The sequence below is a fragment of the Anabrus simplex genome, chromosome 1 (assembly GCF_040414725.1).
Source record: "Anabrus simplex isolate iqAnaSimp1 chromosome 1, ASM4041472v1, whole genome shotgun sequence".
NCBI lineage: Eukaryota > Metazoa > Arthropoda > Insecta > Orthoptera > Tettigoniidae > Anabrus > Anabrus simplex.
In genome coordinates this window covers 348,831,570-348,846,263 of record NC_090265.1, presented here as the reverse complement: position 1 = coordinate 348,846,263, position 14,694 = coordinate 348,831,570, and the positions used below count along the sequence as shown (strand labels likewise).

General features: G+C 39.4%; 1 protein-coding gene across 1 annotated transcript in view; it reads right to left on the bottom strand.

The window, feature by feature from the left end:
* Positions 1-4,793: 4,793 nt before the first annotated feature.
* Positions 4,794-14,694, bottom strand: part of LOC136866423 (uncharacterized) — a 112,872-nt gene continuing 102,971 nt past the window's right edge. Inside the window, exon 6 of the mRNA XM_067143388.2 lies at positions 4,794-6,678. Within this exon, the coding sequence (XP_066999489.2) occupies positions 6,586-6,678 (93 nt within the window). The 3' untranslated portion in view covers positions 4,794-6,585. The remainder of the gene's footprint in view (positions 6,679-14,694) is intronic.

Sequence of the window (14,694 nt, the reverse complement as noted above, 5' to 3'; positions counted from 1 at the left end):
CTACACCACAGAGGCAGACTGTACTGATTTTACTATACAGAATTTTTCGAGGAAGTCTGTCATCTTTCATGTGCTGGACATGTCCAATCCATCTGAGTTGATGACCAACAATGGTGGGCTCTATACTGACCATTATTGCCCTCTCTAGAACTGTTGTGTTTGGAATGTAGTCATCACATTTTCCTAGATTTTTATACAAAAAGACTCAATCTGTAAGGCATCCGAAAGCTGTATGGGCAGCACGTATTCTGTTCTCCATGTCCTTCTCCATTGAGCATAGAATACATCCTAGATAAAGGAAATGATCTACTTGTTCTAGAGGCATACTGGATATAGAAATACTGAAATCTGGAAAGGCAGTTTCAGGAGCTGGCTGCACAAGTGTCTTTGTTTTAGGAATATTAATTGTTAGGCCAAATCGTTCATATGCGCTAGTGAAACTCTTAACTGACATTTGCAGCTCGTCTGGTGTATGAGCTAGAGGAGCATTGTCATCTGCATATTGCTGTTTAGTTACATGGGTGAGACTAGTAAGTCTTTCTGATTGGTGTCTACCCTCCATCAAGCCTATCCTCAAATTCCATACCTGTGTTGATCTCTAGACAATGTCTTGTAGAGCTTGGCTGCCAGGTACAGGACAAAGAGTGTTGATGCAAGTACACATCCTCACTTAAGCCCATTGCTGATAAGAAATTCTTCTTAAATTTCATTTTAGTACAATACTTGTTCAAATATATTATCATGGAGTGCCTGTATCAATCCAACAAAGTGTTCTGGGCAGCTGAATTGCCTTAAAACCATCCACATTGCTTCTCTAGGCACTGTATCAAAGGCCATTTCCAGATCGTAGTACACAAAAAGCAAAGGCTTTTGTTGTTCTCTGCTCTTTCCCTGAAGTTACCTTGCACAAATATCACATCAACAGTAGTGCCCCTTGACGGACAGAACTCGCATTGAGAATCAGGAAGTACCTTCTCTAAGATTATCTGGAGACAATTCAACAGATTTCTAGCAAATATTTTACCAGCTATGGAGAGCAGAGATATTATAATCTATCAGCTTCATTGTCCATATTGATAATTTAAGCACACAAGTATGTAGATAATTCTAAATATTTTGTAAAATAAAGTATTGATTAGGTGGAAAACTCATCCTTCATACTTGAGAGCAGAGATATGTCACAATAATTACCACAGATGCTTCAATTGCCTTTTTTGAAGATTGTGACAATGGTAGAATTCTTCATGTCAGCAGGGACCTTGCAAGATTCCTATATTAGAAGGATAAAGCCTGGTTTTCAGATGCAAGCCTCCACTTTGGATAAGTTCAAGGGGAATGTTTTCAGGTCCAGGAGCCTTTCTTGGATTTAGATTATCAAGAGCCTTTCTAAATTCCCGAAAAGTAGGTGTGACTGCCATCCAAGTTTGTGAAGGATGTTGTGGCACACATTGGGGGAAGTCTTCAGCAACAGAACAACTGTGGTTTAAGAGCAATCTGAAGTGTTCCTTCCAGCAGTTCAAGATGTCCTGTCTGTCAGTGAAAGGGGTAGCATTGTTGGCAGATTTCAGGGTGCCCAATGAGGAATGAAGAGGTCCGTACAGCTATTTTATTCCAGCACAAATGTTGTGTAGGTCTCTAGCATCAGATAGATTTTGGAGTTCCTTAGCCTTTTGTTGCCACCAGTTGTTTTTGAATACTTTTATTTCAGTTAGACATATTTCCTTGAGCTCTTGATAACATGCTTCCTTTTCTACAGAAAATGAATCCTGAGCAAGAGACAGGTAGGCACCCCTTTTAGTACTGATGATACTCAGAATCTCTTCATTATTATCATCCCTACATCAGAGCCTTTGAACCTCTGCAGTCTCTATGATGGTGATTTCTTAATAATTTGCTCCACTCTGATTCAACATCTTTTGTGTTGATTGGACATTTAGTTAGTGATTTAAAGGGGTGTCTTGGAAAGCAGTGCTAACAACTTCATTCTGAAGATTGGTGATGTTGAATTTTCTCCTGGTAGGGTTTGAGAAGTAAGATCATGGCTTACGAGCTACAAGGATCCTTAGATGACTTTCAGAAGTTCATGGTCAGTCCAGCAGCCATGAATATTAAGTGCTGTCTTGTAATCAAAACATCTTTTCTGTTATGCTGCATGGTGATGACATAGTCAGTGAGATGCCAGTGTTTGGAACGTGAATGCATCCACGTGGTCTTGGAAGTGATTAGGTAGGCTGAAATGTGTTGGTGATGGAGAGTCATGCTCGACACAAAGACCAAGAAGTAGCAGCAGCCCATTTGCATTGCAGTTTCCTTTCCTATACCTTGATTACCCATGACATTCTCCCATAATCAATTGTCGCTTCCCACTCTGGCATTGAAATCACTAAGCAAAATGATTTTATCCTTAGTATCTATGTTGTCAAGAAGACTGTTCAGTTGGTAGTAGAATCAGTTCTTAGAATTGTCATAATCATCTAAAGTGGGAGCATAAGCAGAGATAAAGGTAACAAATCTATCTCCAGCAAGAGGAATTCGAAAAGACATGACACTTTCGTTCACTGCAATAGGTTTGAGTTGCTGTTCTTTCACTATTTTTGTTTTTACTGCAAATCCAACACCATGTATGTGTGGTTAAATAGAAGCCGCAAGGTATTGAATCAGGAAAGAAAGCTGGCCATAAACCTGCACTGATTATTGTGTCCCTGAAAATGACACACATTGCATTCATTGAATTACGAACAATATGTGCTTGCTGGAAGTATTCAAATGACTATTTCTGTTCAGTCAGTTGAAGAAAAAACTTGTTCAGTTTTATTTCTATGTATTCTATGTATCGGTCAAAATTAATGGTGTCAAAAAATTGGCCCTACAATTCTTTTATTACTAATAGCCCACCAAACTCCTTTTTCAAAGTCATGAAGTGAAGTTTCATGAATTATTCTTGGATTCTCATGTGACCAATGCTTGTTGTTTTGCGAGTTTAAATGTCCCTGCAAAGAAACACATCTCTTTAGTAAACAGCATTAATTCAGGGTTTAATTCACCACTGTTGACAGACTGAGTTTCCTTAAAGATTTTAGGGGAGGATCACTCAAGTTTTTAAGAAATATCCTGAAATGTTTCGTCATTTAAGACAGTGTAACTAAGCACACAAAAAACGCTGTTCACTGCTTAATTCAGAAACCATGACATATACTAAAGTGATCAATTACTGCTGTATAAGAAGAACTCATACTGTACGGAAGCTTACCGCAGACTGGCTGAGACCATAGCATTGCTGGGCGAGCTATGTGGGTCAGGCGGCTATTGCATCATCCACTCGCCCAGACACGGCATTAGGAATAACCGGCAATAATAATTATTAAATTAATGTTGTATGGTCCACCTTTTTTAATACTATATTATGTAATATTATTGAATTACATTACTAAACTAGTAGTTTCGGCCTTGGCTGGCCATCTTCAGCCTTAATGTAATACATCTGGTAACTAAACAAATGTAAAAACACACAATTGACATGAAGACTAATATACAAACACACAATTAACTTTAAAATCTGGGGTGAACTAAATGTAAAATCAGAAAAATAAATTAGGCTCTAAATTCTTAGCATCTGGAGTATGCTTATCATCCAGACTCACTCTTGTATTGATATTCATAGAATTGTTAGTTCCATCACTGCTAATCATTATAATTTCAATTGCAAAATGAGAACTGGTAAATGTTGGTTCTGTAGTCAGATCATCAATCAAAAATCTACTTGAGTGGTGTTAGCAGTATGCAAGCTACTGGATGCCACTGTAAATAACCACCAGCTGGCGCAGAACTGCTAGATGGTGTTTCCACATCAACCAACGTAAATAAAATGAAATGTTCCCATAGTGCTTGTTAAATGACTGGCAACTCAAGTGAGTCTTGCACTGAACTATTCAAGTGTGTTCTTGGCATCTCTCTCTTGTGATGTCATGATTTTATAACTTTAGGATGTGAACAAGGTTGAACTTAAGATCAGTATGGTAATAAATTAAAAAATTCCCAATTCTTCTCTGAATGCTGTAATATGCTCTGGGTAGTCCGGCTCCATTGCTAAATGGTTAGCATGCTGGCCTTTGGTCACAGGGGTCCTGTGTTTGATTCCTGGCAGGGTCGGGAATTTTAACCATAATGGGTTAATTTTGCTGGCATGGCTGGGTGTATGTGTCATCTTCATCATCATTTCATCCTCATCAGGACGATAAGGTCGCCTATGAGAGTCAAATCAAAAGGCCTGCATCTGGTGAGCCGAACTTGTCCTTGGACACTCCCGGCACTAAAAGCCATACGCTATTTCATTTCATCTGTGGGTAGGGTCTCTCTGAGTTTTTGTTTTGTGTGTTTGTGTGTTTCGTTCTTTTCTTGTTTGAAATGTTGCATTGAACCATATGCCTAATGATATTGTGTGGGATATTCAAGTGGCGCAGAAATCACGCATGGATTGAAATACCTCAATAATATTGTCCTTGCAAAAGAAAAGCAGAATGTTGTGGCAGTCTACTGAATGACACTCGGGATAATAATCAGAACAATTTTTAAAACTTTATTAATATTTTCTGGCTTATTGAACTTTACTTTTCAAATTAACAGTCCATTATATTGACTTTTCCCCAAATTTGACAGCTGCAGACTTATTCTTTGGGAATATTTCAAAGAATTTGTCTTTGTCAACAAACTATTGAGGAGCTCAAAAACAATATTCAAGCAGATACTGATGTGCAACAGCCAGAAACTCTTAACAGAGTTAATGTTCAGATAGGAGCCCATCCTTGTGATGAGGTGAGTGGTTCTTGAGTAGTCTGCCCACATTTCCAAAGTATGTGTGTTTGTTTGTGGCAGAAACATTGGCATTTTTTTCAAAACAAAATAAATAAATCAAACCCATGCATGACTTCTGCGCCAGTCTGTATTTGTGAAATAGTGTTGAAGTATCAGTAGCTAACTTTTTGAACATGCTATATATTCATTGTTAAAACAAAAAAGATCATGGTGCGAATGGAATAGGAAGAAGATGGAAACTACAATAAATTTCAGTCCCATTGTTATACAACTTTTTAAGTCTGTTTATTATCATAAATGTTTGTGTTACATGTTATGTTTACAATATATAAAGCATTTGCATAGTGAGTTATAATTATTATTCATAGACATATTTACAAAAATGACAAAATTGGAAGGCAAAAAATGGTGCGGGATATATTCGTTGGTCTTGTAGAGAAATAATGTGAAGCATTAGTAGCTTGTTGTTTGAGTGCATAAGAGAGGCAGCAGGAGAGGAGAGTGGTGTTGCATTGTTCCACAGTGGTTACAATTGGATCAGAGGGAGTCAAACCTCTTGTTTGTCTCTGATGCAATTGCAGAGTGAAATTGAAATATGTTAAACCAGACAACAGAGTTCATTTCTGTATTGCCCCATATCTCAGTTATGCTTCATTGCACCAGATTTCTCTCAGTAACAACAGGTAGTAGCACCATACACTTATAATTTTGCTTCATCTTGTCCACTGAAGCTATAATACAAGTTCACCAAAAAACAGTCTTGAAATAGTATGAAATTCAGTACTGGGTAGAAAAAATGTGTTCCTCATATTGTGTTTATGCAAATCCTATTCAGCACATACTGCACCAAACTCATTCTGTATCATACATAAAGGAACATGCAAGTGCTCGTGCAGCACCATTCTTAATGTGATATGATGCTGAAAGAGTGGGGCATACCTGAAGGAGTTTGATGTTATGTACTAGAATTCTCAATACTTCATTTTAGCAAGTTAGTGATACATGAGTGCTTACTTCATTTACTTTGATATGCTGTATGTGCTTTCACACAATTTGAAGAAAATATTGCATATGTAGGATGAGTCTTTTCTCAACAGAAAAATGCAGGGAGGTGGCTGGGGTGATGATAAGGAGGATAGAAAACCAAGAAATATGGTCCAGTATGCTACTGCTGTTTGTTTATCGAAGTTGCAGGAGAACCCACATCGTGTTGTCTCTTCTCTAGCAAGCGAAACAGGTTTACCCTATGTTGCATGCATGCCAGTGGAAGTCACTTTGAGCAACTGCTGTGATGTTATTTCTAACTTGACCCACTGTAGACCCTGTTATGTGAGGCGCACTCCTCAACAATTGGCCACAGTTCGTAGTCTGAATAGGTCTCACTTATACTTACACTTAAATTGTGTTTGTTATGAGCGTTGCTAAGAACTGACAGTTGCTCTAGCATCATCAGATGCATGGCATACACTTGTAGTACAAAAATGGTAGTTAACTGCACTAAATATCTTGGCTTTGTTATCTTCCTTATCTCTGAATCACCGCCTTGCTTTTTGGTGTAAAAGAAAACTCTCCCTGTATATACTTTTCATTATGTAAAAACCTAAGTAAAATTTAAGTTTTCATTTTAGTTTTGATCAATAATAGTGAAAATGTTATTGTTACATAGATATAACAATGAAGGATCTTACCTCACCTTTGAAAATTAAAATAATTTTTATTTTAAAATTGATTACTTCTATGCACCTTGGTAGTAAGAAGTAAACACTGCGTGCTTTATGATACTGGGTCTTTGTCCCTTTCCTCTGGAGGATGGATAGGGCTGGTATTGTTATATTCTTGGTTCTTGGCAGGATTCGACTTGACTTCCTGGAGAAAAGACATTGCTCTGTGTACTTACATGTAATACAGATAGGGAGTAAACAGCTGGTACTTTTACAAACTTAATAATTTGTTTGTTATTAAGAGTTGGTAGAAGTGCACAGTTTACATATATTTGTACAACTAATTGGAATATTCCATTCTATTTCACTTGAGAAGTTGAGTCTTAATTTCACTTACAATATATTCTCAGTTTGTCTCTGGGGCCAATAATAATAATAATTATTATTATTTTAAAAAATGGGACAAAACCTTGAAATTGTGGAGATCTTCAAGTACTTGTTCCAGGGCTGGGCATGGATTCAATTAAAAGGATTTAAAGGGAAATGCATTCTCTCAGAGTGTGAGAAACCTGGTGTGGAGGTAGGAAGTACCAATGAAGTATAAAGAGGTGATGCACAGGGTGATCACAAAATCCCATTACCTCCCTATGTATTACATAGATATTATTGAATTGTTTTTTCTTTTGTTGCAGGTGTTGATATACATCTAAATCATGGCCGATGAGTCCACTTACACCATAGAGGAAAGGACTGCAATGGGCACATGGGCTTACGAATGACCCCATGCAGGAAAATCAATGAGAGATACTCATCATGATTTCACTGTAAGGTTTGAGAAACCTTCCTCATGAAAAGCATCATTTTTATGGTGGAAGGAAAAGCTCTTTGCAACTGGTTGCATAAAAGGTAAGCCCCACTCAGGACAACCATCAACACGACTGGAAACGTGTGTGGAGGCTGAAGTGTTTGTCGAACGTTTGTCAAAAATATCCATTCTTCAGCGGTCACCAGAACTGGGAGTTCAATATTTCATGTTACAAAAACATATGAAGAAGGATTTGAATTTAAAGGCATTTAAACCTTCCTTTGTAAATGAATTGAGTGATGATGACATGCAAAAATATCATCAGGCTTGTGAGTGAATGCTCGATGTCTTTACAACTCTTCCTTCAAGGGGGTTGGTCGTGCAGCAGTGTTGAGGAGAATTTCACATCGTACATGGAGGAGAATCGTACTCTGTTATGAAAATGATGGTGTACACACAGACACTCTGGAATAAATAATAAAGAATAGTCACACTACCTCAAAGTTGTCCTCTGCCATGATCCCGCATTAATACAATATGACCATCTATGAATATGTAGACACGCTGTGGGACTTTGTGATCACCCTGTATAAGATGTACTACTGCTCAATACTAACATATGCAGTGGAGACCTGGACACTGACAAAAAGACAGGAAAAAATAAATCCAGGTCAGTGAAATGACATTTTTAAGAACTATGATAAGGAAGACAAAAAAGGACAGAGTAAGAAATGAGGGTGTCAGGAAGGAAATAGGAGTGGACAATCTTTATGACAGAATGGAGAAAAATAAACTTAGATGTTCTGGACATGTTAAGAGGATAGAAGAGGGAAGGATGTCAAAGTGGATGATGGAGAGCCAGATAGAAAGAGGTAAGAGCAAGACTAAGGTGATTGCAAACGATCAAGAGCATTATCATTAGAAGAAATCCGTATTGGAACATGGTTTAAGGAGGAACAATAATGATTGGATAGAGGAAAATGGAAAGTTACCATGAACTTCGCATCCCAGCGGGAGGTGGACTGGGGAAATGGGGGAATAATAATTCATTGTTTTGCCTTTTTAAACAACAGTTCCTACTATTATCATGTAATTCTCACCGAAATTCGCAGTGGTGCTCAAAATTGAAAATCTAGTCTGAATACTTGTTTCAATATTCCTCAAACTTTACAGATAGCAGGAATGGATCACATTCTGTTAAAAATAATGTGTTTTCTGTGTAATCAACTTTTTTCATCGACAACAATAACAAATCACTGGAAAATTAAAATCAGTGGCAGTTAAGCACTGTCAGATTGTTAGAAGGAAAGCAGACATAGGTTCAAAAAATAAGATACCTTAAAATTATATTGCAATATTTCTTTTGTTGCTGTTTTTCCAGTACTTCATGGTTATCAGCTTATCACCACCTCCTAAATATGATGTCCCTAGACTAGAAGCAGTTAAGTCATATTTATCTAATAAAAGCAAAGTACTGGAATTTAAACATTCATTGCATGTTACATTAGTTGAGCATGATATACCCATTATCCCAAGCAAAATATTTTCATGGACCTCTTTAAAAGTTGTAATAAATGGAGTTTTGATCATTGGTAAGATGAGTTCTATGGAACTTGTGGGCTTATCCTACTCATGCACCTGGTATGTGACCCGCATGATGGTTGAAATCAAGAGGTAATACCGGTCATCAGACAGATCACACACCAGTCATGAGCTTAAATTATTGTGCATTATTTACCGCGGATGATTAAGTGAACAATGTATGATTGCAAAAATAATTGTATTCATATTTACACTTCTCCATTATAGCATTTGAAAAATAAAAATGAACCCTACACTTAACACAAGTGATAAACCAAAGTAACAATAATCAGTCTTTATTTAGTGAACGGAGGGAACGACAATAATGTAAAACTATAACTGAAGAGAACAACTATCTAGAGGTCTAATTTGTGTTCTACCCATGTTATTCCCTAAATCAAGGCATTAGGTCGAAAACCGGTAAGCCTAGGCAAGATTAGCTGCCAAAAACAGAGTCCTTCCTGATTTTGTATTTTTTGCTGCAAAGTCTCCAGAGTTTTCTTTGCGTCTTGTTCCTTTATTACTCATAGCCTAAGTATGATGCAGAAATAAGTGACAATTACAAATCCAGCCTCTTTACTTAACTTATTTGCAGTTCAGAATTTATTTTTACTAAAGCGGAATCAGTCTGAATGCTGTTGAAATAATAATAATAATAATAATAATAATAATAATAATAATAATAATAATAACCCGTGTGGGGATTTACCGGTTACCTCCACCGGGCGCGTCCCATTGGAATTGGGGAAGCTCGCTGGCTCTGCCGCCAGCAGAGTCAGAGGGTAGTAGGGAAATAAAATACCACCGTGAAAAAAAAACTGGTCCCTTGCCAGGGTTACGGCGAAGACTGGTAAATGACCAGAAGCCAGAAAACATCTTGAGGCAACCTCTAGGGCTAACAACCCTAGTTGTAAAAGGATGGGTACCCGTCCAAAGCAAAGTCAAGTCAAAAAGCATGATGGCACAACATTTCAAGAAACATACCCCAGGGGGTAAATCTTCGGATAAATCCCTCGTCGTGAACGCCACGGTGCACGAGTCTCCTTCGGATTCTGGGGGAGACTCAACATCACGCAAGAGATGAATCGGAGCGTCTCGGTGTACCCCGAAGAGTCAAAAACTCAGGCCAAAATCTAAAACCTTTCTAGCAACTTTCAACATAAATTCACTTACACAAACTGGCAAGCTGAAAACCCTCACCAAAGCTCTTCACGAAAATCAGATATCCATAATGGTCCTACAGGAAACAAGGTACCCATATGAAGAGATTTTTGAATCCGAAGGCTACCGATTTTTCAAGAGCAAAGCGCAAAGAGGAATCCTCAATGGAGCTGTGATCCTTAAATCGGTTGCAAATTTCGAACCTGTGAATGACAGATTGTCTATACTCACAATTAAATGCGTGAAAAAACCTACGCCCTAGTTAACGCACATGCTCCTACAAACGATAAGAACAAGTCTGATCCAGATGAAGTTGATAATTTCTGGGACCTACTGGATGAAAAATTAAACAAAATCCCCAAACACCACGTCAAGCTTCTTTTGGGTGACTTCAATGCCCAACTAGGTCGTGAACAGAAGTACAAGAAAGTTATAGGAAATTACCCTGTTCACAAAAGAACCAATCCCAACGGCAAAAGACTGGTGTCCATTTGCGAAAATCACAACCTGCAGGTCATGTCGACCCACTTTTGCCATCTACCCAGAAAGCAAATGACTTGGCGTTCTCCTGTCCAAGCTCTCGGAGAGTTCCAAATTGATCATGTTGCGAGCTCCAGGAGAAACAGCCCTGAGATTGTGAATGTCAAGGTAAAGAAAGGCATCAATGTGGCCTCAGATCATTATATGTCTCTTATCAAATTCAAACCAATGCCCGCAAACACAAGGAAGACAACCAAACAGATCACACGCTTCGACAATGATAAACTTCGGCAAAGGGTCGAGGAGTTCCAGGAGAAGGCTAGATCAAATGACTGTGACTTTAACAACGCTAAAAGTCTCCTTGTTGAGGCCGCCAAAGACGTTGCAGGAATCAAGAGAAGCAAAAAGCATCCTATGGAATGGTACGTGCGAATCAATCCTCCAAGAAAGACTCAATGCGTGGAAACAGTACTACTCTACAAAATCAGAAAATGGTTGGGAAACCTACAAAACCCAACGTGCCCAAGCAGCTAGGGTGTTCAGAACTGAGAAACGTAAATACGAAAAATCTCTCATTGAAAAGATAGAACAAAACTTTAGGAAGAATGAAAGCAGAGAGTACTACAGAGCCTTCAAACGCAAACTCACTGGCTATAAACCACCATCTCTATGCTTTGAGCAAAAGGACGGCACACTAGCAACGTCAAATGAAGAAAATTGCAGCATTCTGGCAGATTACTTCAAGAATTTACTTAATTGCTCTAAACCGCAAAGCGCCATTGAGATCAAGGAACTCTTACTCAGGTACCCAGATTCCAGATCACCCGACAGAGATGAAATCAAGCGCCACATTGCCCGTCTCAAAAATAACAAAGCGCCGGGGGAAGACTCAGTAGTAGCAGAACTATGGAAATATGCCCCAGAGGAATCACTTGATATCTTGCAAAAGCAAATAGAAGAAATTTGGAACAAGGAGACCCTACCCGAAGATTGGAAAATAGCTTTGATCCATCCATTACACAAAAAAGGCAGCATGAAGAACATCAATAACTACAGAGGAATATCTTGGCTACCCGTGACTTACAAAATTTTATCACTTGCCATCCTGGAGTGTTTGGAAGCACAAGTCGAACATCAAATAGGTGAATACCAAGGAGGGTTCAGAAAAGGTCGCTCAACAGCTGAACAGATCTAAAATCTCAAAACGATCATCAGATATTGTACACTAAGGTCCAAGCAGTATGTGTCTGTCTTTGTGGACTTTAAGAAAGCGTACGACTCAATTGACCGGGAAGTCCTGCTAAACATCTTAAATGAATTTGGAGTTGATTTGAAACTGCTGGCACTAATTAGAGCAACCCTGACCGATACAAAATCCAAGGTGAAGTTCCACGGATGTCTCTCGCATTCCTTTGACATCAAAACAGGAGTCCGACAAGGTGATGGGCTATCCTCGATACTCTTCAACTGTGTTCTTGAAAAGACCATCAGAACCTGGCGGGTGAGATTACAGGAAACCAACTACAGTCCATTGAGAATAGGAACCAAATCCAAGGGGATCGCAACAGACTGCTTAGCATTTGCCGATGATATTGCTGTTCTCTCAAACGACATAGAAACCGCTAGAGCTCAAGTTGAAATTTTAAAGGAAATTGCTGAACAAACTGGTTTGTAGATATCGTTTGAGAAAACAGAAGTAATGACTAACATCAAAGAGGCTCCACCAAAACTCCATACAAAATACGGGGACATCACCCGAGTAGACAAATTCAAATACCTGGGTGAGATCATCATGAAAAATGGACTGGACAAAGAAGTACTTCAGGAGTGCGTACGCAAACTGGAAACAGCCTACCAAACATCCCGCACAATCTACAACAAAAAATGCCTTTCGCAAAACACCAAGATATGTCACTATGAAACAGTTCTGAAGCCAGTAGTTCTATATGCAGCTGAAACCTTGTCTCTAAATGCCAACAAAGGACTCCTTGAAGAACTGGAGAAAAAAGAACGCAAAATTGTGAGAAGAATCTTGGGATCAAAGTACAGAAATGGAATTCATCAAAAGAGATCCAACAAGGAAGTCTACAGCAAAGTAGAGAAAATTACCAACACAGTCAGAAAAAAGACGGGCATGATTTTACGGTCATCTGAAAAGAATGGATGGAAGAAAGTTAACTAAAGAAATCTTTCACTTTTTTGATTCAAACCCCAAAACCACAATTCCCTGGTTTAGAAATACCAAACAAGACCTGCAAATGCTACATATCTCAGCTGAAGACACCCTTAACAAAGATCTCTTCCGCAAGAAAATATTGACGAACGGGCTAAACCGAGACGAGCAACCGAAGAGAAGACACGGTGCCCCTTGGACAGAGGAGTGTAAGCAGGCCCACTCACAAAGAATGAGGGAAATTTGGGCTCTAAAGAAGGCCAAGTTCAGTGTCAAATGCAACAAGACTTAACGTGGTCCTTGATGGCCCCAGCGAATTATATATATATAATAATAATAATAATAATAATAATAATTGTTGTAACCAAGGTTGAAATTTACAAACACAACTTTTATTGCTTCACTTTATGATATTTACATAAATAACTGAAATTTATTTTGAAGCAAAAAGGAATATTGAATCTTGAGAAAAGTCTGTCTTTATACAATATGTACAGGTTTGCAGTCTTTATATACACTTCTATCTTGAAAAGATAGTCTTTGTGAATTGACACGTTGATAGTTGAGAACTATCTGGCACACTAACATGAATGTCTTTGAGAGTCCTTGTTTGTTGAAGTGCCTGAATTCCTAAAAAGCAAGTTCAATTGATTGAAGAAATTCCACCTAGCGAAACTAAGGGAGCTTGCATAACTTAGGGAATGAAAATGGCTTGTAAAAGAATGACGGTACATAGGCAGCGGAAACAGGTAAGGGAACGGTGACCAGAGGTGAAACCTCGTACTGCCAGAAATTCAGTCCACCTGGTCGAAGCACATTTTCAAGAGGAGTAGCCTCCGTGCTCGACGTAGGGTGTATTCTGGAGCTGGACACCGGGCGAGTGGGCAATTGAGCAGGCAGGGAGCTCCTATTTATAGTACACTCGATGGTCAGGCACGCGCACTGGGGGCTGCGCGTCGAAGCTAGCAGAATGATACACAGGCGCGCGTGCAGCTGGCTGGAGGAGCGAGAAAGGGAGCGCCGGACATACAACACCCTCCCCTCCTAAATACGCCGGTACGGCGTGAAACGGCGGCGGCGCTGGCGGCGACTGCGATGCTGGGGCGGAGCTGCTGACATCTCTGTTGTATTGTCCGGAGCTGGAACTGGGCGGAGTGGCGCTGTCTCGTCCTGAAAGGAACCCATTGTTATTAAATGATCTAAAGCGCGTTCAGCAATAGATTTATCAGGTTTAGCAATAGCATCAATAGCTGGACAGGGGCGGTAGCGCAGACGTATCTGATCTTGATGGCGGCAGATACGTTTCTCCGTAGTCTGTATCTCGTATAGACGATGACCCAAAGATCTGCAGATGACTCCAGGTATCCAGAGTGGGTTGGATTTGAATGTCCTGGTGTAGACCTTGTCGTTGAGGGAGAACTTCGTTGGTGAGGTCTTATGCTGGGCCGGAAGAGGCTGTAACAGAGAAAGTAAAGTTCTGTGAGGTCGTCCATGGAGCTTCTGTGCAGGAGTGATATTATCAGCGCCGGGTAGAGTTCTGTAGTTGTTTAAGAGTTGGAGCAAGGCTTGGTCTTTAGTTAAGCCTGAAGAGACAGCTTTCTTCATACTTCTTTTAAATGTTTGTACGAAGCGTTCAGCTTCACCATTAGATTGAGGGTGAAAAGGTGGTGCTAGGATATGACGAATGCCATTATGTGTACAAAAGTTCTGAAAAGCAGTAGCTGTAAATTGAGGTCCGTTGTCCGAAATGAGTACTTGCGGTAAACCTTCTGTAGTAAAGATTTTCTGGAGAGCACGAATGGTAGCTTCGGTTGTAGTAGTCGAATGCATATCCACTACATATGGAAAATTTGACAGTGAATCGATGACTATTAACCACATGGAATTGAGGAAAGGACCTGCGAAATCGATGTGAACTCGTTCCCATGGAGTAGTAGCAGGAGGCCATGAAGCAAGATCAGAAGACGGGGCGTTCTGATTCGTTTGACATTGCTCACAATGACGTATTAGCTTTTCGATGG